This window comes from Salvelinus alpinus, chromosome 9, assembly GCF_045679555.1.
Source record: "Salvelinus alpinus chromosome 9, SLU_Salpinus.1, whole genome shotgun sequence".
Lineage (NCBI taxonomy): Eukaryota > Metazoa > Chordata > Actinopteri > Salmoniformes > Salmonidae > Salvelinus > Salvelinus alpinus.
In genome coordinates, this window is record NC_092094.1 from 55,550,086 (window position 1) to 55,578,080 (window position 27,995).

The following is a 27,995-nucleotide window of genomic DNA, read 5'->3' on the forward strand; positions in this document are numbered from 1 at the left end:
ACAAGACGACCGTTAGACGATTACGTGTTTCTGCGCATGAGTTTAGCTAGCCAACGTTGCCATGACATCGTCTACATACGTGATCGGGGATTTCTATTGGAGAAGCTGTTTCTGCGTTTCTTCATACTGTACTGTCTTTACCCAATCGGTCAATAGCTAGTACATTGCTTCCTGCTTTGAATTACCCATGATTCCAATGGTCGTGTCGGACGGGCATATAAATAGCCCCTTTCCAGCATCAACACTTTAGTCGATGCAGAGGCGTCTACGGCTTGTCCTTTTGCGAATTGAAGCCCCATATTATATAGCTAGAACCGCGCCGGAGTTAACTCTAATTCCGTTTTTTTACGGATGGTGCACTTCTCCGTGGAGCTTCTGTTAAATAGTCATTGCTTTGGTTGTCAAAAAGGACATAACGTTATCGATTTCCTCGAGGGTATCATGCTGAATACCGAGGAAAGGTAGGCAATGTCTTACACGATTTTGCGAATACATTTCTACAATTATAGATATTTATTTTCCTAATCTTTTTTTCCATTGATTTGCTAAACTGACCATTGATTATGAATATTTAAATGATTATGAATATTTAAATGTATTCGTTTTCCACCCTTTAACTTTTCAGAATAACACAATAATAACCAGATATTTCATGTTGTGATAATAACACTGAATATTTGTCTGTAATTCCTGTCTGTAGGTTATCAATTATAGCTGGTGTATCCATGATTTGCTTTAGGTTTTTGATTAGATTAATTTACAAGCATTATGCATGTGAATTTTCTATACTATTTATGAACACTAATAGAATAGTATCGACGTCACATACTAGGCCCATATAATGTAACATGTCCTAATAGCATTTGTACGCCTACATGCATAACCTAGACAACATATTGTTTGTTATTGGTTATAGCCAATTTTGTATCAATGTATTCAACAATGACCCTATTGCGCACTATGCATTTAATTGCTCCAACAATAATTAAATTAGCTTATACTTAATATTTTTATAATGCTTACCCCTAAGTCTACAACAATTGTCCTACGAAGTTGTTTTCATACAGCGTAGAAGACGGATCGAATTACCAAAAACATTTCCGCCTTGTACTTTCTGCGCACGGGACATTTCATTTTGTGCAGTCAGTGAACGTAACCTATTTTCTTGATGCCCAAATGTCGCACTAATACCGCATATTTTCTTAGAAAGTCAAATCAATAGGGTTAGTATACCTTTAATATAAATGAGATGTTAATAAGGAAAAATATAGATGCACCTCTTATTATTAGGCTATTGTTGCCATAATTTGTCCAGGTGCCATGCCTACCTATGACCTGATATCACCCCCATGCCTAGACCTACTTAGATTTTTTTGCTTTCATCTATAAATCGGCTTTGTGTTAAAATGGAAATTGCTCCTCAGGACGGGGTTGCTTAGCTGTAGTCGAAGCAGCAGAGCAACAGTAGCCTCCTAGACTAGCCTATATAATGACGTGATGCATCCACAATGCTATCATCTTCAGAATCTTCTTCCATGTTCCATCAGGAGAGTCGTTTATAGCCTATCACTCAATCTTGGTAAACATGGTACTGCCTTTTCAAGAATGAGTGTCAATGTCCACAGCAGTATTCCATCATCATATACCACCAGCCTGTCTCATAAAAGTATGCATTACATGATATGCAGAAGCTAAGAATATCAAAATAGCCTACATTGAATATTACATTGACAACATAGTATGGGTGTGTACTATGCACGCATGTGCATTCATGTTTTACATGTGTGGTGGCAAGCGCAGGGTCCATTCCCTAGCGTGCTAGCTTATGTCCCTGTCAGCAGAAGGCATCAGCTGCCCTACATTACACAGACGCACACTATTACACAACCAGCCGAGCCCCCAATGGGCTTGGACTAGATTATATTAGCTTGTGGCTAAAGCACCAGTGGAAACCTGTGTGGGATGCTATGGACGCTATCTGTTTAACAGTACGATTTTCTTACTAGTCTAATGTGATTAATTTCTATGGATGATAGGGGAACCCTTTGAATAGATAATATGAGGCTATGACATGCTGTACAGTACACTGATCTCCTCAAGGGATCACCTTGTGCTGTTCTGTCCTAAAATGGCATCCTGAATGTAACTTGATACAGTACTGTAGGTTAAGACAAACGTCATATAAACATGTTTGTAAGTAGTAGGTTCTGGCTGTCAGGTGACATTTACTGTGGTCATGATACTCTTGACCTAAGCCAAGTCAAGAGTAGAAAGGGGATCGGGACAGGGTACACATGGTGGTCTCCAATGAGCACACGCAGCTCGAATTACCAGAACTTCTCAGTTTGGTATCCTTGTTTTTTTTAGAAACGAGAACCTACATTCACACTTATACTGTACAGCTCTAAATCTTACCCATCAAGTTCATGGGAACTTTTGGTTTGCTATGTAGGCAAGGATTTGTTTATCCAGTAGGCCAATGGTTAATAGTATGGTTAATAGTATATTGTTGACTCACTTAAATTGTATAAAACTAGTTATAAAATATTTGGAGCAGCTCAGGTTTGACACATGGATTAACTGGCTAATAAGAGGTGGTTTGGCCATTCGCTCGGAGCTAGTCTGTTAGCGCTTTCCTGGAAGACTTGCGAGGAATAGTATCCTGTTTTGGAGCCCTGTGTTCCTTGGACGTGTGCCACACACACAAACTCTTAACCAGTCACCAGGACAAACATAGAATGCAAAGCCATTATCTAAGGAATAATTAACTCAAATCAGGCTGCCAAAGGTTGAAACTCAAACAACTGCAGCACCAAGAGAAATGGACTGAAGAAACCAGTTATATTAATAATTGCAGAACTCATGATATTTGAAATAATCGAAAAATCCTGACCAGACAAAAAGCACTATGGGTTTTGGATTTACCTATCACCTTCAGACCATATTATTTATCGACCTTCCATACAGTACTCTCTCATTGCACTACTCTATATTAAACCCTAAAGCAGAGTTTGGTATGCTTGCCTGGGTTCCAGTGATTATACAACCCCTCTCTCACACTCTCCTAACACAAGTCCCGGGAGAATACATGGTGCATGACGCACTTATATCCCTGTGTCCCAGTGCTGTGCCTGCAACACAAATATGATTAATACCTCACCAGTATGTTAATACAGTACAGTGCAAGCTAGGTCACTGCTGCAAGACTTGAATAATGTTTATACTAGGTTGCAGTGGTTTTTGTTTTTGTTCGTTTTTCAACTTGTGACTGTGGTTATTTAGCCTAGCGCCCTTTGGCACTAGGGGGGGTCTGAATGTCAGAGGGCGAGAGTGTTGCCTTTCAAAACAAGCTGGCATTTCGTGCAAGGACAGGCGCTTTCCTATATAAGGGAATGGAAAAAGGTGCTGGTTCTCAGCATTTTATTAGCAGTGGCACCATTATTTAACCCTAACCGTAACCTCCTTAGGAAGTTGGCAGAACATTGCGCTTGCAACGGCAGGGTTGTGGGTTCCCCCCATGAGGGACCAGTACAAAAAAGTTTAAAAAAAAACTGCACTCACTACTGTAAGTCACTCTGGATAAGAGTGTCTGGTAAATGTATAAAATGTAAATGTAAAAATGGAATGTGCCCGAGAAAGTGTTAGCACAACTAAGAATGCTGAGGGGGTTCAAAACTTTTTAGGAGCTGTGACACTCCTGAAACTTTTGGAATGTTCTCGTCATCTCGTGACACATTGAGTAATCATGTGGCTAGTGACAACAAATAAATCAATGCAAGTCACCCACTAGGAGTTTCCAGGATTCGCCCAAAGAGCATAATTTTTTACACTGCTAGATTTTGCGCTGCACATTTGGAATAATATAATCAATAGATTAACTATTACATTTTTTATTTACTAAATCAACTATAAGAACAGCAACTGGTAGATAATTCTCTCTCAAAGCCTTTCCAAGGTAACTCCTAGAAACCACTTTTGATTGAATTACGAACTGTATGGGGCTATAAACAAACAAAAAACCGCACACCCAGAGGCAGCATTTCTGGTGGGCGGAGACTTTAACAAAGGGAAACTTAAAAGCGTTCTACCAACACGTCTCCTGCGCCAATAGGGGCGCTAAAATGCTAGACCATTTTTTTCTACCCACAGAAACACATAGAAAGCCCTCCCTCGTCCTCCCTTCAGTAAATCAGACCACGACTCTATCCTCCTGGTTCCTGCTTACAAACAAAAGCTCAAACAGGAAGTACCAGTGACATGCTCAATACGGACGTGGTCTGATGAAGCAGACACGAGGCTACAAGACTGTTTTGCTAGTACAAGCCTGGGATATGTTCTGGGATTCATCTGATAGCATTGAGGAGTTTACACATCCATCACGGACTTCATCAATACATTTACGCACTAGGCTAGAGCTACCGCTTACAAGGAACGGGACACAGATATGGACACATAAAAGCCAACTATGAACTCCGAGACATAAAAAATGAAAAACGACATAGGAAGTGGAATCCTATTTACACCGGCGCCGATGCTCGTTATATGTGGCAGGGCTTGCAGACGATAAACAGACTAAAATGGGAAACCCACCCGTGAGTGACGAAGAACTTCCAAATGAGCTAAATGCCTTTTATGCTCACTTAGAGGAAAACAACACACAGTCTTGTATGAAAGCCCCTGTTGTTCCAGATGACTGTGTGATCTCGCTCTCTGTGGCTGATGTAGGTAAAACTTTTTAACAGGTTAACACTCGTGAGGCAGCCGGGCCAGACGGAATACCATGGCGCGTTCTCAGAGCATGCACAGACCAGCTGGCAAGTGTCTTCACAGACATTTTCAATCTCTCCTTGTCCCAGTCTATAATCCAAACATGTTTCAGGCTGACCACCATTGTCCCTGTTCCCAGGAACTCAAAGGTAACCTGCCTCAATGACTATCGACCTGTAGCACTCTCATCTGTAATTATGAAGTGCTTTGAAAGGCTGGTCATGACACCATCATCCCAGACACCCTGGACCCACTCCAAGTCTCATACCGCCCCAACAAAGCCACAGATGACAAAATCTCAATTGCACTTCACACTGCCCTCTCCCACCTGGACAAGAGGGGACATAACTATGTGAGAATGCTGTTCATAGACTACAGTTCAGCCTTCAACACCATAGTCCCCTCCAAGCTCGTCGCCAAGCTCGGGACCCTGGGACTGAACACCTCCCTCTGCAACTGGATCCTGGACTTCCTGACGGGCCGGTCGCAGGTGGTGAGGGTAGGCAACAACACCACTGCCACGCTGACCCTCAACACAGAGGCCCCTCGGGTGTGTGTGCTTAGTCCCGTCCTGTACTTGTTCACCCACAATTGCGTGGCCACACACAACTCCAACATCATCATCAATTTTGCTGTCGTCACAGAGGTGGTAGGCCTGATCACCGACAGCAATGAGACAGCCTACAGGGAGGAGGTCAGAGACTTGGCAGTGTGGTGCCAGGACAACAGCCTCTTCCTCAACATCAGTAGGACCAAAGAGCTGATCGTGGATTACAGGAGAAAGAGGGGAGAGCACGCCATCATCCACATCAACAGGGCTGTAGTGTAGTGGGTCAAGAGCTTCAAGTTCCTTGGCGTCCCATATCACTAAGGGCTTAACATGGTCCACACACACCCAAACAGTCGTGAAGCGGACACGAGAAGATGCTCTCAGGAGGCTGAAAAGATTTGTCATGGGCCCTTGAATCCTCAAAGTTCTACAGCTGCACCATCGATAGCATCTTGACTGGCTGCATCACCACTTGGTATGGTAAATGCACTGCCCTCGACCGTAAAGCACTACAGAGGGTGTTTAACTCTGCATCATTGGGAAGGGCTCGTAAGCAAGCATTTCACCGTAAAGTCTACACCCATTGTATTCGGCGCATGTGACAAATAATAATTTATTTGAAAAGCCTCTGAACTTACGTGGCTAACCACCAGTCCACACTGGCTGCGGGTGAGACATAGACACTCCCCAGAGTGAATGTGACCCAATGCCAGGGTTTCCGTTAGCCAGTAATAGCCGGCTTTTGGCCGATATCTTTTTTTATTTTATTTTTAAAAGCAGATTAATAAAATTGGCAACGGCCATGTGTCCGGGAAAAGGACCAAAAATCCCATTGCGAAATAACGTTTTTTTGCCTATTAATCGATGGAAATACCAGTCGATGGAAATACATTATGCGGTTAATTTGCATAATTCTGTGGAAATAAATTGGCGTGTGTATATTCGTTATGTATCTTATTCATCACATGCGCCCAGCATGCAGATACAGAACCTTTGAGCAGAAAATCTGCTGCTTCAGCTCCTCAAACAGCTCTTTCGTTGCTGCTGGAGTGTAATGTGCTTTTATAAACCCAATCATTGCGCAACAATTCTAAATCGCGTTGCATCTTTAGATCTTCCCTCTTTCTAAATTTCGAATGGATATTTTCATGTCACATGGAACCGCTCGCATGTGCAGTGCGCTTTTGACAAGTGTTTTTGTGCTAATTGCATCATGGAATGAACATTTTCGCATTGCTGCGCTTACAATGTGAAGAAATAATAGTTTATCAACATTTAAAGCTAAACATTCTAATCTGTTGCATCAGCCTCATTGCCTTTTAAATTTGTTTTATGTAGCCCAGGCCTACTGGTTGTATGAATTTGGAATCTATCGTCCCACAGTCTGTTAGGAATAGGCTATTTCTTTATCTACAAGGTGACGAATAGAATAGGTCAACTTTTCTACTTTGGGGTATAGTAGATTGACATAGGCTAGTGATTTTGCTGTTTGTTACTTGTCTTGTTGGCTGTGGAAAAGTAAATGTGGACAGTTATGCCTCATTTACATCGTAACGCGTTTCATTATGCCATACGTCATCTTCATGCAATCTTGTTCAGCTACTGGACGGAGAGTTTAAGGAGGTTTTCACAATGCAAGATAAGATGGAGGAGAGCCTAGTGTCTTGTCAGGGATCGCATTTATTTTGTGAGATTGTCAAATATGACCTTTTTATTCAAGACAGGTGGAAACATATTGTTTCAGTTGATAATAAAACATGTTTTGTTTACTTTTTCCTGAACTTGTTTCTATAACTTTATAGCAAATCAAGCTAGCTTACAGAGCAGTTAGCTAGCTAAAATCTAGGCTATACTGTAGCTAGCGACCTCCACCTAATAATTATCATAAAAAACAAACGTCATTACCATCACAAACTAAAACGGGAGGCAACAGTTATGAAGTATAATTGGCATAACAGTAAATTTGGATTATTTAACATACTATTAAAATAGTACTCACTTATAGGAATGTGTAATTGTTTACAAGTTGCTAGCTATCCCATAAATCCATCGTCCAAAACCACATATTTTCATCTTCTTCAGTGGTTCGGCAACTTCCTGTTCTTCGAACTACTGATGAACTGAGCCTTCAACCGTAAGGGGGCGTTGTGATTCCACTCCGTTGTGGACGGTCCCCATTCAAATGAATTACCTCCATGGCAACGTAATGGACTAGTTATGGTTAATGTGAATGGGGCATTATTCTAAAATCTTCAAAGTACACATCGGAATTCGGGTAAGAATTCCATGTTGTTGCGTCCTCGACTTGCATGGTCTGTTAAGATGAACTACCATAATCTAAATGTGATTTGTCATTCTGAGCACTGTGGTTGGATGCCCTAATCGGGTTATGCATCCAATGCGTATGGGTCCGGTTAATTTTTGGTAAATGAAAATGCTGCCGGTCAAATGTGCGGCGGCACATTTTCTTAATGGAAATACTGGCCCATGCAATGTTTTTGTAAGCTCCCTCGGGAGCATCGGGCTATTCTTACTACTGGCCTGAAACTAGGCCCCGTAACTCCAAACGACCGAGATGTGTGTTCCTGGGCCCCGATGAGGCTATTTGCAGAGGTGTTTACAGATCATGCGCTTGTTTGTGATGCATGCCTTTCCACCACAAGCCAGAGCCTTTCTCTTCACATCACAGCAGTTCCTCTGCTGCTGGTACAAGACTTAGCAGCCTCTCAAGTCAAACCACAGTGTAGTGTGACTTTTCGATTTAAGTGCTGATAATTTCATAGCTTTGAAAATAAAATTGGTTTGTATTTTTTTCCCATATTGCAACAATGGGTAGCATAGACAACCCCCTTCCTGAGTAGCTACAGTGTATGCGCACATTTGTTCCATAACAATATTTGCAGGACCGGAGACCAGAGTTGGCCACCCCTGACATTTTGATTATTTACTTTGTTTATGGTTTAGGTTGGGTTAGTATTATTTATTACTAGTCGATAGGCCCTGAGGCCAAAGAGTTGTTTACACATACTTGTTTACTTGTCTGCCCCAGAGAGAAAGTTAAAACCAGCCATGCCTGTCCAGCCTGCCTTAAAGCTCAAGGTGAAAGCCACTGATTTTGTACATTCAGTACTACCTGCATCTGATAAGAGGCTTGGCGGCTGCTTTAGTCTTATGGGATGTTTACAAGACGTCTTATGAGAGCAGACAATGACAAGTACAGCACAGCATGTCATGGTATAATGCACTATTCTTCAGGCCCTGATTAGACATGACTCTGGGAAAAATAGGGCAAGCTGTTCCAGCCAAGGACTGCAGTGAGGTGAACCATGAATAACACAGAGGGGGCAGGCATTGACAGAGGCAGCGCTAACACTTAACTTCAGCAGGTTGTTATTGTAAAAGTCAATTTGTTCTCTATGACATCGCCTGCCACAGTGAAGGTTGAGGTTGCCGAGATTAGATGCAGTGCAGATGGAACACTGCGACTTCTCAACACCTAACTATATTACTTTGCCTTTGGCATAGGCAGGAGCAAAGAGGTGTTGTTACCGAGGTGCTGTTATTTGGTGCTATTTGTGGAACAGCACTTGATTAACACTAAGGTAGGACTGTCGTAGTGCCAGTGACGCAACAAGCTGGCAAATTGAACACAACCAAAGAAAGACATCAATCTAATGCAAACTGGACACTTTTATTACTTGGGTGCTTGGTTCCCATTAGCCATCCACTTCCATTAATTGTATTAAAATCATAAATGTCCAAGTAGAGTAGCAACGGGAAGTATGTGGGTTGACTTTATGACATGGCAGTGCACCACTTAGTGTTATTGTAACGGTGGCTGCATCCCAAATGGCACCTTATTCCCTGTATAGTGTGCTACTTTTGACCAGGATCCATAGGGCTCTGGTCAAAAGTAGTGCACTATGTAGGGAATAGGGTGCCATTTGGGACAGAACTGGTACCTCTAGGAAAGAAGATGAAATACCCTGGGCCCTTTTAACTACTTATTGATCCTGGTCCTATGTTGAAACACTGAATCAATGGTTTTACGGAAATAGTATCTCCGCCAACATTTTATCAAGTTAATAGCTGCCAACAGACACAAGGCTGGTGAATGAGACTAGGCAAATCGTATATATCCCAAACCTTGCCCCAAACCTCCAAAAACCGACAAATCTAAACCTGAACCTTAATCAGTCAAGTGCTCCTGCTTTTCATGTCTCTTTCATGAATCCTGTGGCATGGTCATTCATCTCTATCTCTCTCTTTTTCCTTCCATCCCCTCTCTGCAGTTCTTTGTTAGTGGGCTCCAGGTTCCACTGCTCCAGGCACCAGGCTCCGGGGCCTCTGTGGTGCTCCTGATGCCCCTCACCCACACTTGAAGATCCCGGGTGGGCGAGGGACTGGCAGGGATCACTCTCTCGGCCTGTTACTACACAAGGTGAGAACCCCAGAGGCAACTTCATTGCAGTCACTGATCAACAAATCACATTAACCCGTAAATAGTCCTTAAGTGGTCATGATAAATGAGTCTGAGCCTCGCCGGGCTCAAATGGATGCCCTGAAAAGCTGAATATCATTGAATGATTTATGCTCTTTATGCTGAGACAACACAGGAATCCTACATGCACTTCCTATTTTGCCCTGATCACCCCATGTCAGCATGTATAATGTACACATTGTACTGTCAAAGTAATAACCTGATAAAAAGGTGTCTTATGTACAATTATGGTACATGAAAATGCTGCTGATCTATAGCTCTGGCAGACAATATTGAAGCCATATATGGTTTGAACAGAGGCAGTCAAAATAACTGAGAAAGGTTATCAACCATAGACTCTGTACATGGTGATCTAGAAAGTGTGCATTGTCCAAGAGTTACTATCAAGTCAAATCAAATGTTATGTCACATACGCCGAATACAAAAGGTGTAGACATTTAGTGAAATGCTTACTTACGAGCCCTTTCCCAACAATGCAGAGTAACAAGTACAATAAAAAAAATGGTAACACAATTAAATAACAATAATGAGACTATATACAAGGACTACTGGTACAGAGTCAATGTGTAGGTGATTGAGGTAATACAGTGCATTCGGAAAGTATTCAGGCCCCTTGACTTTTTCCACATTTTGTTAGGTTACAGCCTTATTCTAAAATTGATTCAATCGTTTTTTCCTTCATCAATCTACACACAATACTCCATAATGACAAAGCAAAAACTGTTCTTCTGAAAAATGTAAATATCACATTTACATAAGTATTCAGACCCTTTACTCAGTAGTTTGTTGAAGCGCCTTTGGCAGCGATTACAGCCTCAAGTCTTCTTGGCTATGATGCTACAAGCTTGGCAGACCTGTATTTTGGGGAGTTTCTACCATTCCTCTCTGCAGATCCTCTCAAGCTCGGTCAGGTTGGATGGGAGCGTCGCTGCACAGCTATTTTCAGGTCTCTTCAGAGATGTTAGATCCTGTCTTGTCTGTGTGCTTAGGGTCGTTAACCTGTTAGTAGGTGAACCTTCACCCTAGTCTGAGGTCTTGATGGCCCAGAGCACTCAAGTTTATCTCTGTACTTTGCTCCGTTCATCTTTCCCTCAATCCAGACTAGTCTCCCAGTCCCTGCCGCTGAAAAACATTGTGACAGCATGATGCTGCCACCACTATGCTTCACCATAGGGATGGTGCCAGGTTTCCTCCAGATGTGACACTTGGCATTCAGGCCAAAGTGTTCAATCTTGGTTTCATCAGACCAGAGAATCTTGTTTCTCATGGTCTGAGAGTCTAAGCGGGCTGTCATGTGCCTTTTACTGAGGAATGGCTTCCGTCTGGCCATTCTACCATAAAGGCCTGATTGGTAGAGTGCTGCAAAGATGGTTGTCCTTCTGGAAGGTTATCCCATCTCCACAGAGGAACTCTGGAGCTTTGTCAGTGTGTCCATCGGGTTCTTGGTCACATCCCTGACCAAGGCCCTTCTGCCCCGATTGCTCACTTTGGCCGGGCGGCCAGCTCTAAGAAGAGTCTTGGTGGTTCCAAACATCTTCCATTTAAGAATGATGGAGGCAACTGTGTTCTTGGGGACCTTCAATGCTGCAGAATTTTTTTGGTACCCTTCCCCAGATCTGTGCCTCTACACAATCCTGTCTCGGAGCTCTACGGACACGCACTGTCAATTGTGGGACCTTATATAGACAGGTGTGTGCTTTTACAAATCGTGTCCAATCAATTGAATTTACCACAGATGGACTCCAATCAAGTTGTAGAAACATCTCAAAGATGATCAATGGAAACAGGATGCACCTGAGCTCAATTTTGAGTTTCATAACAAAGGCTCTGAATACTTATGTAAATAAGGTATTTCTGTTTGTTTTTTTATAAATGTGCGAAAATTTCAAAAAAACATTTTCACTTTGTCATTATGGGTTATTGTGTGTAGATTGAGAAATGTTTTATTGTATCAATTTTAGAATAAGGCTGTAAGGTAACAAAATGTGGAAAAAGTCAAGGTCTCAATACTTTTCCGAATGCACTGTATGTACATGTAAGTAGGGGTAAAAGTGACTAGGCAATCAGGATAGATGATAAACAGAGTAGCAGCAACGTATGTGAAGTGTGTGAAAGTGTGTCTATCTATTTGATTAACTGTTCAGCAGTCTTATGGCTTGGGGGTAGAAGCTATTCAGGAGCCTTTTGGTCCCAGGTTTGGCGATCCGGTACCGATTGCCATGTGGTAGCAGAAAGAACAGTCTGACTTTGGTGTCTGTGACAATTTGGGCCTTCTTCTGACAGCCTGGTATAGAGGTCCTGGATGGCAGGGAGCTCGGCCCCAGTGATGTACTGGGCCATACGCCCTACCCTCTGTAGCGCCTTACGGTCAGATGCCAAGCAGTTGCCATACATACAGTTGCCATACTTTACTGGCTGTGATGCAGCCAGTAAAGATGCTCTCAATGGTGCAGCTTTAGAACTTTTTGAGGATCTGAGGGCTCATGCCAAATCTTTTCAGTCTCCTGAGGGGGAAGAGGTGTGCTCTCTTCACGACTGTGTTGGTTTGTTTGGACCATGATACTTCCTTATTGATTTGGACACCGAGGAACTTGAAGCTCTCTACCACAATATCCTTTGGGTTCTTAATAACCATCTGTGCTACCGTGGATGTTGAACACACACATTTTATATATTTATTATTTTTTACTTTTCGTGGTATGCAATTGGTAGTTACAGTCTTGTCTCATCGCTGCAACTCCCGTACGGACTCGGGAGAGGCGACGGTCGAGAGCCGTGCGTCCTCCGAAACACAACCCAACCAAGCCGCACTTGACACAATGCCCACTTAACCCCGAAGCCAGCCACACCAATGTGTCGGAGGAAACACCGTACACCTGGCGACTGTGTCAGCATGCATTGCGCCCGGCCCACCACAGGAGTCGCTAGAGCGCGATGGGACAAGAACATCCCTGCCGGCCAAACCCTCCCCTAATCCGGATGACGCTGGGCCAATTGTGCGCCACCCCATGGGTCTCCCGGTTGCGGCCGGCTGCGACAGAGCCTGGACTCGAACCAGGACCTCTAGTGACACAGCGACGCAGTGCCTTAGACCACTGCGCCACTCGGGAGGCCCCAAGCACACATTTGAGTCTCTTTGCAAGTGTATTCGCACCTGAATCTGCTCTACCCTCCTTCTCTTTGCACACACTTGCACACACACAGGTGTGTCCTTGCCCCAGACATGTGACTGTCTCAGAGTGGGCTAAGAGGGTTAGGCTTAAACAGATCAGTCACACCTGTGATATCAACATCCTTGCCTCGCGTATGAAAGAAAGAGCCCTTTCATTGACAACAGAAGGCTCGCAGCTCTACTGTTACCCACTGTTTTATTAGGTACCACCAATGAGAAGAGCGAAAGAGAGGTGGGGGGTCAACATTAAACACATTTAATAACAAAAACAGAGGTGGGGTCGTATTGGATACTGTGTCCAGTTCAATTTCTGAATTGACTGACGTTGAAATTAGTTTTACCCAGTGATTTTTATATATACAGTGAGGGAAAAAAGTATTTGATCCCCTGCTGATTTTGTACGTTTGCCCACTGACAAAGAAATGATCAGTCTATAATTTTAATGGTAGGTTTATTTGAACAGTGAGAGACAGAATATCAACAAAAAAATCCAGAAAAACGCATGTCAAAAATGTTATGAATTGATTTGCATTTTAATGAGGGAAATAAGTATTTGACCCCTCTGCAAAACATGACTTAGTACTTGGTGGCAAAACCCTTGTTGGCAATCACAGAGGTCAGACGTTTCTTGTAGTTGGCCACCAGGTTTGCACACATCTCAGGAGGGATTTTGTCCCACTCCTCTTTGCAGATCTTCTTCAAGTCATTAAGGTTTTGAGGCTGACGTTTGGCAACTCGAACCTTCAGCTCCCTCCACAGATTTTCTATGGGATTAAGGTCTGGATACTGGCTAGGCCACTCCAGGACCTTAATGTGCTTCTTCTTGAGCCACTCCTTTGTTGCCTTGGCCGTGTGTTTTGGGTCATTGTCATGCTGGAATACCCATCCACGACCCATTTTCAATACCCTGGCTGAGGGAAGGAGGTTTTCAACCAAGATTTGACGGTACATGGCCCCGTCCATCGTTCCTTTGATGCGGTGAAGTTGTCCTGTCCCTTTAGCAGAAAAACACCCCCAAAGCATAATGTTTCCACCTCCATGTTTGACGGTGGGGATGGTTTCTTGGGGTCATAGGCAGCATTCCTCCTCCTCCAAACACGGCAAGTTGGGTTGATGCCAAAGAACTCCATTTTGGTCTCATCTGACCACAACACGTTCACCCAGTTGTCCTCTGAATCATTCAGATGTTCATTGGCAAACTTCAGACGGGCATGTATATGTGCTTTCTTGAGCAGGGGGACCTTGCGGGTGCTGCAGGATTTCAGTCCTTCACGGCATAGTGTGTTACCAATTGTTTTCTTGATGACTATGGTCCCAGCTGCCTTGAGATCATTGACAAGATCCTCCTGTGTAGTTCTGGGCTGATTCCTCACCGTTCTCATGATCATTGCAACTTCACGAGGTGAGATCTTGCATGGAGCCCCAGGCTGAGGGAGATTGACAGGTCTTTTGTGTTTCTTCCATTTGCGAATAATCACAGAAACTGTTGTCACCTTCTCACCAAGCTGCTTGGCGATGGTCTTGTAGCCCATTCCAGCCTTGTGTAGGTCTACAATCTTGTCCCTGACATCCTTGGAGAGCTCTTTGGTCTTGGCCATGGTGGAGAGTTTGGAATCTGATTGATTGATTGCTTCTGTGGACAGGTATCTTTTATACAGGTAAGAAACTGAGATTAGGAGCACTCCCTTTAAGAGTGTGCTCCTAATCTCCGTTCGTTACCTGTATGAAAGACACCTGGGAGCCAGAAATCTTTTTGATTGAGAAGGGGTCAAATACTTATTTCCCTCATTAAAATGCAAATCAATTTATAACATTTTTGACATGCATTTTTCTGGATATTTTTGTTGTTATTCTCTCTCACTGTTCAAATAAACCTACCATTAAAATTATAGACTGATAATATCTTTGTCAGTGGGCAAACGTACAAAATCAGCAGGGGATCAAATACTTTTTTCCCTCACTGTATATATATATATATATATACACTCGATGACTGACAGGAAACGCTGTCTTGAAGCCATACTTTTACATTGTATTATGTGAGCTAAACATACAAATAAAAACATTTTCCTTAACCCTTTACACTCATGGGAATTGGCATATATGGATAGGGTTAAATTGAAATGTTTCTTACAGGAAGAAATATGAATTAGCATGGTGGAACCAACCTGATCGCTGCATTCACCTTTCTTTCTATTTCACTTCAGATATCATGATATGTGAAGTGAAATAGAATGGGAAAACACAGCAATCAGGCTGATTCCACCAGCTTAGGTTATGAAGGTGAATTGGGACAAAACTCAAAACTGTTTTGACCAGGTCAGATGTCACTAACCTGATTCAAGTGTCCTCCCCGTTTAATGTATAGGAATGCTCACAGCGAGGCCATGTCTGTGTAATGCTGAGGGTCCCCTCGTTGGTCTTCTCTATGTTGCATGTTCGGCTGCAAACTGGACATCTTTCGAACAACTGCAGCAGGCAATCCTCATAAACAATGTACTTCCTCATCTTATGAGGTGGTGTTGACTGGGAGGGCCTGTGACAAGTTGAACCAATAGACAGCCAAGTGGTCAATTACATTTTGTTATAAAGAAAGGACAACATTTTTTAGAAATTGCACTTCACAACCAAAATGACAATACACAAAAAGGTGTCTTTCTCCACAAAAAGGCTTTATTACAGACAGAAATACTTCTCAGTTTCATCAGCTGTCCGGGTGGCTTGTCTCAGACGATCTTGCAGGTGAAGAAGCACGATGTGGAGGTCCTGGGCTGGCGTGGTTGCACGTGGTCTACGGTTGTGAGGCCGGTTGGACATACAGCCAAATTCTCTAAAATTACATAGGCGACTTATGGTGGAGAGATTAACATTCAATCCTCTGGCAACAGCTCTGGTGGGCATTCCTGCAGTAAGCATACCAAATGCACGGTCCCTCAAAACTTGAATCACCTTTTGAGAGAAATAAGCTTTTTGTGCATATGTAAATTTTCAAGGATCTTTTATTTCAGCTCATGAAACATGGGACCAACACTTTACATGCTGGGTTTATATTTTTGTTTAGTATATATTTTTGTTTCCATGATATTGTAAAACTTTGTTTAAACAATACAAAACAATTGATCTCAAACAACATATAGCCTAACCTAACATTGAACGCATGGCTACAAACACAGGCATTGAATTAATTAAACTATGCGATGATCCTGTTTTTATAATTTGTTTGAATAAACGCATATAGGCCTATATAAAACTTTACCAAACATTGCTTTATTGTAGGTATATGTAGCGTACGTTACTGCGTGAGAGCTGCATGGAAGAATTCCAATGCCTATGTTAGAAATGGCAAATAGAGAGACATTTCTCCTCCTGGCAAAAATTTACATTTTATATGACTGGAGACCTTGTCAGAATCTTTTTAAGACAACAAAAAATACAGGGAAGGCTATATAGCCAGCCACTGACAGTCTGCCGCTGACAGGTCTGTGGGTTCGTTGTGTGAATGAATGTTTGAATTTCTCTGATCGCTGCATTCACCTTTCTTTCTATTTCACTTCAGATATCATGATATCTGAAGTGAAATAGAATGGGAAAACACAGCAATCAGGCTGATTCCACCAGCTTAGGTTATGAAGGTGAATTGGGACAAAACTCAAAACTGTTTTGACCAGGTCAGATGTCACTAACCTGATTCAAGTGTCCTCCCCGTTTAATGTATAGGAATGCTCACAGCGAGGCCATGTCTGTGTAATGCTGAGGGTCCCCTCGTTGGTCTTCTCTATGTTGCATGTTCGGCTGCAAACTGGACATCTTTCGAACAACTGCAGCAGGCAATCCTCATAAACAATGTACTTCCTCATCTTATGAGGTGGTGTTGACTGGGAGGGCCTGTGACAAGTTGAACCAATAGACAGCCAAGTGGTCAATTGCATTTTGTTATAAAGAAAGGACAAAAATTTTTAGAAATTGCACTTCACAACCAAAATGACAATACACAAAAAGGTGTCTTTCTCCACAAAAAGGCTTTATTACAGACAGAAATACTTCTCAGTTTCATCAGCTGTCCGGGTGGCTTGTCTCAGACGATCTTGCAGGTGAAGAAGCACGATGTGGAGGTCCTGGGCTGGCGTGGTTGCACGTGGTCTACGGTTGTGAGGCCGGTTGGACATACAGCCAAATTCTCTAAAATTACATAGGCGACTTATGGTGGAGAGATTAACATTCAATCCTCTGGCAACAGCTCTGGTGGGCATTCCTGCAGTAAGCATACCAAATGCACGGTCCCTCAACTTGAATCACCTTTTGAGAGAAATAAGCTTTTTGTGCATATGTAAATTTTCAAGGATCTTTTATTTCAGCTCATGAAACATGGGACCAACACTTTACATGCTGGGTTTATATTTTTGTTTAGTATATATTTTTGTTTCCATGATATTGTAAAACTTTGTTTAAACAATACAAAACAATTGATCTCAAACAACATATAGCCTAACCTAACATTGAACGCATGGCTACAAACACAGGCATTGAATTAATTAAACTATGCGATGATCCTGTTTTTATAATTTGTTTGAATAAACGCATATAGGCCTATATAAAACTTTACCAAACATTGCTTTATTGTAGGTATATGTAGCGTACGTTACTGCGTGAGAGCTGCATGGAAGAATTCCAATGCCTATGTTAGAAATGGCAAATAGAGAGACATTTCTCCTCCTGGCAAAAATTTACATTTTATATGACTGGAGACCTTGTCAGAATCTTTTTAAGACAACAAAAAATACAGGGAAGGCTATATAGCCAGCCACTGACAGTCTGCCGCTGACAGGTCTGTGGGTTCGTTGTGTGAATGAATGTTTGAATTTCTCTGCCTGTTTTTTTTATTTTTGTTTTTGTTATTTTTATTTAGTTTTTTTGCAATGTATCATTGCGACAATGTATGAATTTAGCCAATGGGATCACATCATACCAGAGCTAATAATTTTCAGTATAGCCTAGGCTACTTGCTAGAGAGAGGGGGAAGGGATAGGAGAGTTGCCAGCGGAGATGAACAGTGAAATATCCGCCGGAGTTTAGGTTACCCATATCAATAAGTGGTGTCACAGATTTAGATAGAGCACTAAAATGTAAATGCAGGCTTAGTGTCAACATAACTACCCATTGCTTCACTAAAATTAATCAATGGCTAATAGCCTATGGACAGGTTGCGTTTATGTGTTTCTATTTTCTAATGGTTGTCAATTTCATCTTCATAGCCTAGGCCTACAGTGCCTTCAGAAAGTATTCACACTGACTTTTTCCACATTTTGTTATGTTACAGTCTGAATTTAAAATGGGTTCAATTGAGATGTTGTGCCACTGATATACACACAATACCACACAATGGCAAAGTAGAATTTTGTTTTTAGAAATGTTTTGAAATGAATTAAAACGTAAGCTGAAATGTCTTTTAATCCATAAGTATTCAACCTCTTTGTTATTGTAAGCCTAAATACATTCAGGAGTAAACATTTGATTAAGTCACAAATTGCATGGACTATGAGTGCAATAATAGTGGTTAACATGATTTTTTTGAATGATTACCACATCTCTGTACCCCACACATACAATTATCTGTAAAGGTCCCTCAGTCGAGTAATGAATTTCAAGCACAGATTCAACCACAAAGACCAGAGGTTTTTGGCTAATAAATAAACATTTTTATCCTGAATACAAAGCATTGTTGTTTGGGGCAAATCCAACACATCACTGAGTACCAATTCATATTTTCAAGCCTAGTGGTGGCTGCATTATATGGGAATGCTTGTCAACTGCAAGGACTATGGAGTTTTTTTTTTATATAAAAAGAAACAGAATACAGATGTAAGCACAGGCAAAATCCTAGAGGATTTCCAACAGACCCTGGGAGACAAATCACCTTTCAGCAGGACAATAACCTAAAACTCAAGGCCAAATATACACAGGAGTTGCTTACCAAGACGACATTGAACATCGAGTGACCTAATTAAAGTTTTGATTTAAACCGGCTTGGAAATCTATGGCAGAACTTTCAAATGGATTTCGAGCAATGATCAACAACCGACTTGACAGAGCTTGAAGAGTTAAAAAAAAAAAAAAAAAAGGGCAAATATTGTACAATCCAGGTGTGCAAAGCTCTTAGAGACTTACCCCAAAATACTCACAGCTGTAATCGCTGCCAAAGGTGATTCTAACATGTATTGACTACAGTATATCTAATCAAGATATATTAGTGTTATTTTTCATTCATCTTTAAAAGTGTTAGAATTTCTCTTTCACTTTGGAGTATTTTGTGTAGATCGTCAAGAAAAAATACAATTAAATCCATTATAATCCCAATTTTGTAACACAACAAAATGTAGAAAAAGTCAATGGGTGTGAATACTTTCGGAAGGCATTGTATATCACAGCTGTCTCGATCTTCCCCTTAACTGCATTGTTGGTTAAGGCCTTGTAAGCTTTTCACGGTAAGGTCTACACCTGTTGGTATTCGGCGCATGTGACAAATACAATTTGATTTTAACTTTCCCCCTCAATTTACATGATAGGCTACATTGATTTAGCATTATCCTGTAATGTAGACTAGTTTTTGATATCCTACAGAAAGGATTTAAAGCTAGGGCAAGGTTTTTGGGGAAAGGAGAAATTGATTCGCTTATGTGTGAGTGAGATGCGCTGCAGGTGGCTTTGGTTGATGGGTCCTTTTAAGTGTGTGTGTATCAGCTTGCTAATTCTCTCTATGTCCATTCAGAAAGTTTCCTAAAATAGGCCTAGCCTGTCTGGACTCTGACCTTGCGGTGGTCCAGAGAAACTGCACTACGGGAGTGATGCTGGGATAATATTTACATTGTTAGATAGGCCTACAGTGGATTGATGCATGTTGCATATAATAACAGTTGGAGTGCATAATTGCCATGGTGTTTATGCCAACATCCAATGCAACGGTGCCCCCCCCCCCCAAAAAAAAATTTGGACACACAAATCTATGTTTCTGACTCATATCGATGCCACATGGGCCGTTTTCAAAGGGATCAATTGTTTTTTTTTGTGTCAGTCAGTCTTTAAATAGATGTCATTTTGTTCTTGAAACATTTCATTGAAATACTGTAGAATTCCATTCATTCCTATGGAGGACTGCTCCTACTGGGGAATACCAATGTGGCTGACTGGTGGCTTTTAAGCTTCTCATTGGCCAATACATAGCATCAGCAATCCAGGGTTTATATACTGTACTTCGTTGGTTTTACCTCAAATATTCCATGGGAAACTCATGAGATTTAATACAGTCAATAGAAAAAAAATCTGCATTCTTTCAAGGTTTAGAGAATTTATACATAATACTCTAATCCCCATACCCACTCTTTTGAAAAACGCCACAGCCACTGTCGTTGTCTTAAAAGAGCTAGGTGTCAGAGTGCTGTGTGAACAGTTTGTATGACGCAAGCACACAAATTATCTTCAGGAAATTTACCTTTTCGTCTGTCCTCCCTTCCTCTCCACTAAAGGACGAGAGGCTTACGGTGACGCGGGCAGCTCCTGTCAATGGGACACCAGCCATCCTGCACTTCCACTACCAACTGAGCGAGTGCCGCACGGCCTGCTGGGAAACAGCCCTCTCCTCGGACAGCCTCTTTCTGGAGATCCCCACTGGGGCGCTGGCGGAGGGCAGCAAAGAGGGGTAAGCATAGGCACACACGCAGACAGGCAGGGTGTTACATACAGCTTTGAGACACATACCCCTTGTTAAGACCTACCAGCTTGCCTGCAGACACCCATTACAGAAATGTTGGATGACCTGTTAGGTTACTAATTTCACATGCAAGTTATACTCTGACAACATTTATAGTATAAGGACAATGGAGTGTGCACATGCTAACAGAAAGGACGAGGTGGGTAGCTAGCTAAGTGTGTCATTGTAGCAAAGTATTTATCAACAAAAAATCTGATCTAATTTTCGTTCTATTATCTATACAATAGGCAATGATTGATTTTAGCCCAATAGGCCTGGCATATTACCTCTTTCAAGGAGCTTTCAGTTTTGATAGGATTATTTTATCTAAAATCCTTTAGGCCTACCTACAGAAAAAAAATACACATCCCTGCACAGCATGGCAAGAGTGGCACAAAGAGTGTTAAGCGTCCCCAGTGGCTCTGCAAGCGCTGAGAGGGTATTCTCCTCTGCTGGCCTGCTCTCCAGGGACCAGACTCTGGCCAAACTCATGTTTCTAAAAATGAATTCAAAAGGCACATAAGACTGAGCCTAATAAGGCATTTTTTAAATGTATATTTAATTCTAAGTAAGTCACAGCTTATGTGCAATTTATAAACTATAACTATTTAATACAACTAAATGTTTAAATTCTGAGCGCTTCATGTCCCTGCCTAGTGTGTCACACATTCAAATGCTTCACTATTTATTTATTTGAAGGCTATAGCCTTGAAATAATTTAAATAATATAGCCTAAATAATAAATGAATTGTTCCTTCTTAGGTTACCTGTCTGGCTCCTGACCTATTTAGAGTGTTTTATATGCTGTTTAATACTGTATGACATGTAGCCTACTTGAAATTATAAGCACTTCTTACAGTCACTTTTTCCTGTTTATTTATTGAAATACTTTTCATTCAAATCATATTTTATTTAACTCGGCAAGTCAGTTAAGAACAAATTCTTATTTACAATGATGGCCTACCCCGGCCAAACCCGGATGACGCTGGGCCAATTGTGCGCCGCCCGACGGGATTCCCAATCACGGCCAGATGTGATACAGCCTCTACAGACTGTAGTGACGCGTCTTGCACTGAGATGCAGTGCCTTAGACTGCTGCGCCACTCGGGAGATTTGGTTTCAATACTTCAAAACCAAATGGTAGGTCCAGGTAGTCAAAAAGAATAGATGTGTGTTGGTTAAATTGTGATTTGAATGAATGGAGTGAATTTGGAGCAGCAGTTTTATTTCCCTTTGAGCGAGGAGCGGTTTTTAGCGGAGCAGTTGGAAAGGACGTGGAGCGCCAGAGTGGTGTGCAAGCCACCGCTCCATGAGCAATGAGCGGGATTTCCGACCACTCAACTCCACTCACATACTCTGATCTGGACCAGAGGAACACCTTTGTGAGAATTCTGTTAATTGACTACAGTTCAGCTCCCTCAATGTCAGCAAAACGAAATATTTGATTGTTGACTTGCTCCGATCCACATGAACGGGACTTCCGATAGTCAGTAGTTTTAAGTTCCTCGGCGTCCACATCACCGAGGACTTGACATGGACCAACAACATCACCAGTAGTCAAGAGGGTGCAACAGCGCCTCTACTTCCTAATGCTCCTGAAGATATTCGGCGGTAGAAATCTGACTTACAGCATTTTGCCATGGTGCGAAGAGAAAAATGTGCAGTTTATAACGCTATTCTACACATTTTGTCCCGAGGGGCACATACCCTGTGTGCTTGTTCGGTAATCCGGCCCTGCATGCATGTCACTTACATATGACTAATAAAACTTGAAACAATGCATTTCAGGGAGGCTATTCTCTCTCTCTAGTCCAGTATTTCCCAACTCCGGTCCTCGAGTACCCCTAATAGCACACATTTCTGTTGTAGTCCAGAACAAAAACACCTGATTCATTCAACTTGTCAAGGGTTTGATCAATAGTTGAATCAGGTATGTTTCTACTTGTCAACAGGGCCACTACAAAAATATGTACTGTTGGGGGTACTCGAGGAATGGGGTTGGGGAACACTGCTCTAGTCCATTCCTCTTATGAATAGAAATGAGCCATTTACGCTGCATCGTCATGTAATATGTCATCAGTGTCATGTCAATATCCTCTTGGCACAGCCTTGGCACAGTGCCAGCACCGTCTCAGCGGCTTCTCCAACTCTGCAGAGCTAACGAGCTAATTCTAAGGGGCACTGCAGCTGCCACTGCATTATTATGTAAGTCTACTCTCTTATGTAAAAACAGTGCATCATCTCATTCTCTCCCCCTTCTCTTTCTCCCCAGGCTCACCAGCCTGCTGGAGTTTGCTGAGGAGAAGCTGAAAGTCAACTACGTGTTCTTGTGGTTCGATAGAGCCAGAGAGGATCGATGTAAGCGCTCCGCTATTTAGTGCTGGATTCAAAAGAGGAGTGCAGCTAGAATTCTTATTTGAAACAAAAAAAATGTCACCCCGCCTCTGTTTTGGTGAAAAGCTCTGGATGGATGCAAGGACTGACCATCCATGATATCAAAATTATAGTTTTAAACATGTTGAGGCTATACACTGTTTGTTTACATTTACATTGTTTTACTCTAATCTTGTAAACAATCTTATATTTGGGGTTTTGATGAGGTATGACATTTAAACTAGGCTCATGGGGCATTTATAAGTTATATTCTTAAAGAATCAATGGCTATATATCATTAATGTATAAGTCACAAATGGATGAAGCAACTGCCAGTTCTAGCTTTAATGGGCACATAATTGGTGGTTAGGATTAGCATGCTAATTCATGTCCATATAATGTACTTAAACTGTCCCAATTAGATGTTTAGACTATGATACACATTGGAAAGCAAGGGTTGCAGTTCCTTTCCAACTGTAGAACATTTCCTTGGAGAAAAAAAAAACATTAAATGGATAATGACATTTGATTGAGCTATCCTTTTGTATATTAATAACGTCCATGTACACTATACATACAAAGTATGTGGACACCCCTTCAAATGAACCACACCCGTTGTTGACCGGTGTATAAAATCGAGCACACAGCCATGCAATCTCCATAGATAAACATTGGCTGTAGAATGGCCTTACTGAACAGCTCGGTGACTTTCCACTTGGCACCGTCATAGGATGCCACCTTGACAACAAGTCAGTTCGTCTAATTTCTGCCCTGCTAGAGCTGCTCCGGTCAACTAAGTGCTGTTCTTGTGAATTGGAAACATCTAGGAGCAACAACGGCTCAGCAGCGAAGTGGTAGGCCACACAAACTCACAGAATGCGTAAAAATTGTCTGTCCTCGGTTGCAACACTCACTACTGAGTTCCAAACAGCCTCTGGAAGCAACGTCAGCACAAGAACTGTTTGTCGGGAGCTTCATGAAATGGGGTTCCATGTCCGAGGAGCCGCACACAAGCCTAAGATCACCATCGCAATGCCAAGGGTCGGCGCAAAGCTCGCCACCATTGGCCTCTGGAGCAGTGGAAACGCGTTCTCTGGAGTGATGAATCACGATTCACCATCTGGCAGTCCGACGGACGATTCTGGGTTTGGCGGATGCCAGGGGAACGCTACCCGCCCGAATGCCTAGTCCCAATTGTAAAGTTTGGTAGAGGAGGAACAATGGTCTGGGGCTGTTTTTCATGGTTCGGGCTAAGCCTCTTAGTTCCTGTGAAGGGATATCATTGTACGCTACAGCATACAATGACATTCTAGACGATTCTGTGCTTCCAACTTTGTGGCAACAGTTTGGGGAAAGCCTTTTCCTGTTTTCAGCATGACAATGCTCCCATGCACAAAGCGAGGTCCATACAGAAATGGTTTGTCGAGATCGGCGTAGAAGAACTTGACTCAAAGCCCTGACCTCAAACCCCTGACCTCAAACCCATCAAACACCTTTGAGGTAGAATGGAACGCCGACTGTGAACCATGCCTAATCACCCAACATCAATGCCCAACCTCACTCATGCTCGTGACTGAATGGAAGCAAGTTCTCGCAGCAATGTTCCACCATTTTAATTTTATTTACCTTTATTTAACCAGGCAAGTCAGTTAAGAACAAATTCTTATTTTCAATGACGGCCTAGGAACAGTGGGTTAACTGCCTTGTTCAGGGGCAGAACAACAGATTTTTACCTTGTCAGCTCGGGGATTCGATCTTGCAACCTTTCGGTTACTAGTTCAACGCTCTAACCACTAGGCTACCTGCCACCCCACCATCTAGTGGCAAGCTTTCCAAGAAAGTGGAGGCTCTTCTAGCAGCAAAGGGGAGACCAACTCCATATTAATGCCTATGAATTTGGAATAAAATGTTCGATGAGCAGGTGTCCACATACACTACATGACCAAAAGTATCTTGATTAGAAGTGGCAGTGATGTTCTAGCGAAGTTAAGCTTAGATAGTGCTTCTAATCTGCTACCCAAGACAGAATGGCCACAACACTGGTTAATCCTGTCCTGGTCCTGCTAGGTTCACTAACTTCTCTGTATGGTCTCTCTTTCTCTCTGAACAGTATCCATCATAAAGACTTTCCACTACATGGGCTTTGAGGTGGTGAAACCCGGCAACCCTCTGGTGCCGGCTCGGACAGACCTCATCTTCATGGTCTACTCTCTGGAAAACAGCAGCTCCGATGAGGAGTGAATGAAACATTGTAACACCGGACCACCCTGCCGCTCCCTAGCCCACCCATGACCCCCACAGAACCCCTCCCGCCAGCTGCCTTCATCCCTGTCCCCCATCCTCAAACTGTGTGCCCCCTCCCTAACCCCAAAGATACTCTTCCACCCAAACCTCTACCCTTCTCATTGATTGGGTTGTCACACTTTTGTAGACTCTATTATAAGAGGGGTGTGCTGCTTGGGGATGCTAAGATCTCTGTGGTGATACATCTTCCCCTGATGAGCACAGCGGTGGAGCATGGAAGGGCGGAGCTTGGACCGAGTCATCACCCGATTGGTTCAGATTTTACTAATCGCCCCACCGATGGGCTCCACTCCATGCCAGGCTTTACATGCCTGCCCACAACAATCCAACAGGGTGACTTTTTGGCTGGAAGAAGCATATCTATACTCTGACAGCTTGCACGGAATATCAAAGAGCCTGACTTGGGTCTTTTAATGTACAGTAGTTTCTATACAAAGCAGGGCTTGTTTAGTAGGGACAGCAATGTAATGGGTAGCATAAGGGAATTATCTTAAGGGGATATTTGCCTGTGTATGGTTGGGTCAACATGAATTAATTAATTGTTCTGCTTGTATTTTTTCTATGATAGGGACAAGTATAACACTGATCTTTCCGTTACAATTGCATTCATTCTATAACATATATATTTTTTCTCAAACTTTTGGGTATATTAAGTCATCATTCCTACTTTTGCGTCACTAGCTATGATCTTTCAGTTTACGGTTTTCTTATTTTCTTATCAGATTATAGTTAGCGTGATGTTAGTCTCGTCTGATATTTGAAAGCTGAGCGAAGGTTGTTGTTTTGAATGTTGGGTCAGGGCAATCTAGTTCACAGCTCTCTGCAGCAATGACGTGCGTTCCCTTCACTTGAGGTCGCTCAGCTACGCAATGAGCCTGTGAAACTAACAACACCTGAATTATTGAGCCAGTAGAGGTACATCGAGAAGAGTGGAAGAGCATTAAACATAAATGTTGTAATCCATTCTCACTCGGCACATAAGTCACCACATAGACATGGCTAGACTTAGCCCTCATCATTTTGCAAATACATTGAAGCGGTATAAGAATGGGCTGAGACAGCTTTTCCTGGTTTCAATCCCAGTTAGAACTGTATACGAAGATATTCATTTTATCAACCAGAGCCCTTTTGTACTAGTAGTACCACCCCCAACTACACCTCTGCGCAGTTGAAACTATTTTGAGAGGGTTGTGGTGGGGCCTTTTCCGCCTAAGAAAAGAGTGCAATGTTCTGTTTTACACTTCAGTCTTACTGTATAATGTTCCCCATTTCCCACATTCATCCCTAGCTACCCAAAGCAATGTGGCAAAAAGGAAACGAACCCATGAAGGGAAAAGTCACAACACAAGCACTTTTGGTAGACACGTAAAATCGAGTGGAAGTGCATTAGGGTCCATTACGGAGATGTGGCCAGCGCCTTCTATTTTGTTTTGCCGTGCAAACCAGACAGAATTGCCAAAGAAATAGTTAAAAAGTTCCAGTCAACAGTAATCCGATAGGACACTGGCTTAATTTTCTCTCTCACACTAACAATATCCCTAAAACAGTGCTAGGGTGACCTGGTTTGTTCAGGAAAGCAGTATACAAATATATTCCCCTACCAATAGCATTTTGTCTCAGAGGAACATGGTCAAGAGAGATCTGTGCTTGGGATCCTATGTGAAGGGCGCTTTCATTTTTGCATGTGTGTAGATGTCTTCATAGATGAGTTAGATGATGTCACGAAAACTATACACACACTTCAAATGGGGCAGAAGTCCATGAGTTGTGATTCTGATTGGCCAGATATCTACCAACAATGACAAGAATCTGCCATGTGGGGAATCGTAAATGACTCATTTTAGCTAGTTTCATCATGTTCTTGATACCTTGTCTTGTTTTGACTGATTTCATGTCAATGCTTATGGCAAAATTTTGCTAGCTAGCTAACCAACCAACAACTGTAAAGATGTATTTGAGAGACAAGTGTTCATTATGCAAATGCATTTATGATTTCAATAGACATTGAAGAAATATAGTTTACAAGTCAACCCAGTCAGTTTTGCCCCATAGTTGCGCACGCGTCAGTTGTGTTGCTAAACAACCAACCCGTCTATAGCTGTTGAATGAGCAGTGACGAAAAGGATAATGTCTATTCATCTTCAGAGTTATATTTTGATGTATCTTTCTTTGTTGATTGTTTCTTATAGCCTAGTTTAGTTGTTTTGTTTACAGTGGCATACAGAGAATCATGAAATGGTAATCCATACTTGTATACCTTTAACTTTTTCTGTGCGGAAAAAAATAAAATTGTTTTAATCTATCTGGCTTGTGTTTGTTTATCCATCGGGATGTGTGTGCATAGTTGCTGACAATTGAGAGAGAGAATGTGTTTGAGTAAGAATTTATGTCTCTGGGTTTGATCCCGGGTTTTGGCACCAAAAAAAGGAATTTTAATAAACGGTAATAACCGACTCATGAGCACCATTATTTGACAGCCAGACAGACCCTGTACTGCAACGGTCCATCAAACAGGTTGTCGAATTTAGCATTTAATCTTCTGTGATTGGCAGTAATAGTAGTGACGCTAAATAGGGTCGGTCAT

General features: G+C 42.2%; 1 protein-coding gene across 1 annotated transcript; it reads left to right on the top strand.

The window, feature by feature from the left end:
• The first annotated feature begins 238 nt into the window (after window positions 1-238).
• Window positions 239-27,713, top strand: oaz2a (ornithine decarboxylase antizyme 2a). The gene is given in 6 exon segments (XM_071326793.1): window positions 239-461; window positions 9,610-9,676; window positions 9,678-9,758; window positions 20,511-20,683; window positions 23,007-23,092; window positions 25,218-27,713. Coding segments are annotated over 6 exon segments (648 nt in total). The 5' UTR covers window positions 239-351; the 3' UTR covers window positions 25,349-27,713.
• The last annotated feature ends 282 nt before the right edge of the window (window positions 27,714-27,995 follow it).